The sequence below is a fragment of the Trichechus manatus genome, unplaced genomic scaffold, assembly GCF_000243295.1.
Source record: "Trichechus manatus latirostris isolate Lorelei unplaced genomic scaffold, TriManLat1.0 scaffold00057, whole genome shotgun sequence".
NCBI lineage: Eukaryota > Metazoa > Chordata > Mammalia > Sirenia > Trichechidae > Trichechus > Trichechus manatus.
The window spans coordinates 5,620,112-5,621,810 of NW_004443993.1; the positions used below are offsets into that span (position 1 = coordinate 5,620,112).

General features: G+C 62.9%; 1 protein-coding gene across 1 annotated transcript in view; it reads left to right on the forward strand.

Annotated features, from left to right (window-relative positions):
• The window catches only part of STXBP2 (syntaxin binding protein 2), a 9,957-nt gene that overhangs the window by 4,778 nt on the left and 3,480 nt on the right, over positions 1-1,699 (forward strand). The window contains exons 11-15 of the mRNA XM_012556177.2: positions 60-117; positions 246-311; positions 410-490; positions 820-958; positions 1,420-1,586. Coding sequence (XP_012411631.1) covers positions 60-117; positions 246-311; positions 410-490; positions 820-958; positions 1,420-1,586 — 511 coding nt within the window. The remainder of the gene's footprint in view (positions 1-59; positions 118-245; positions 312-409; positions 491-819; positions 959-1,419; positions 1,587-1,699) is intronic.

Genomic DNA, 1,699 nt, shown 5'->3' on the forward strand with positions numbered 1-1,699 from the left:
CCACAAGGTGCAACCTTAGCACCATCCCCAACCTCACCCCTGCCCACTCTCCCTGCCAGGAAGGTCACAGAACTTCTGAGGACGTTCTGTGACAGCAAGAGGCTGACCACCGACAAGGTAGGGGTGGGCTGGGGCAGGAAGGGCAGCTAGGGGGCGGGGCTCCTTGAGTGGGGCCGTGGGTGGGCGGGGCCTGGCCTTATGCTGCCTCCTGCCTTCTCCCACCACCCCCCCACCTCCGTCCCCAGGCCAATATCAAAGACCTGTCCCACATCCTGAAAAAGATGCCGCAGTACCAGAAGGAGCTGAACAAGGCGAGTTCCCATGGGTCAGGGAGGGGGACGGCGTGCCACTGCGCCTGTATCTATCTTGGCGCAGCCCGTTACCCCAACGCTGTCTCCTCACGCCACAGTATTCTACGCATCTGCATTTAGCTGATGACTGCATGAAGCACTTCAAGGGTTCCGTGGAGAAGCTGTGCAGCGTGGAGCAGGTGGGAGCGGGCCCGCAGGAGGGGTGGGGCCCGGGAGGGGCGGGGCCTATGGAAGGGTGGGGCCCTGGGAAGAGAAGTGCCTTGGAGGGGTGGGGTCTGTGGGAGGAGCAGTGTCCAGGGAGTCAGGATCTGTGAAGGGGCAGGGTCTGTGGAGGGGCAGGGTCTGTGGAGGGGCAGGGTCTGTGGAGGGGCGGGGCAGAGAGTGTCTGTAGAGGGGAGAAGCGGGGCCCAGAAAGTCTCTCCAGCCACCCTGGGGTTATCCCTACTCGCCCCATCCTACTCCACCGCCCATGTGGTGGCCGTGGGGACAGCTGGCCCTCATCCCGCAGGACCTGGCCATGGGCTCTGATGCAGAGGGCGAGAAGATCAAGGACGCCATGAAGCTGATCGTGCCGGTGCTGCTGGATGCGGCGGTGCCGGCCTATGACAAGATCCGGGTCCTGCTGCTCTACATCCTGCTACGGAATGGTGGGTGGGAAGGCATGGGGACTGCAGGGCACCCCCATTCACCGGGGTTTCCTATGATCCCGGGCACCCCTCAACCCCACAGCTCCCCTGTCTTGGGGACACCCCCACTCTCCAAGAACGCAAAACCCCACAGACACCCCTCTGGACCCTGGGACCCCCCTTCTGTTGACCTGGGGGGCCCCCATGGACACAAGGGACCTCGTTAACATGGATGCCGCAAATATGGGATCCTTCCAAACTTCGTTCCAAAACTAACTTTTGGGATCCTCCCGTCTACCCCCACAGGGCTCCCCATTCAGAATTCTAGCACCTGGATCCCCCTTGCACTAAGCCTGGGGGCTCCCTTGGTCCTAGGACTTCCTCTCAAATCCCCTTAACCCAGATACCCACTCGGTCACCCCTTTCCCCTCCACCCTCGCTGAGCCCGCCGTACATTGCCCCCGCATGACCCCCCGCCCCAGGTGTGAGCGAGGAGAACCTGGCCAAGCTGATCCAGCATGCCAACGTGCAGGCACACTGCAGCCTCATCCGGAACTTGGAGCAGCTAGGGGGCACCGTCACCAACCCCGGGGTATGTGGGGCAGAAGACGGGGTGGGGGTGGGCATAGCGTCAGAGCTTGGGTCCTGGGGGACAGAGGGTGCTTGGTCTCGTGGTGGGTGAGATGTGGTCAGAGGCCTGGACCTAGGGTTGCAGTGTGGGGCATGTGGCCGGAGTCCCTGGGATGGAAAGCAGGGTCACAG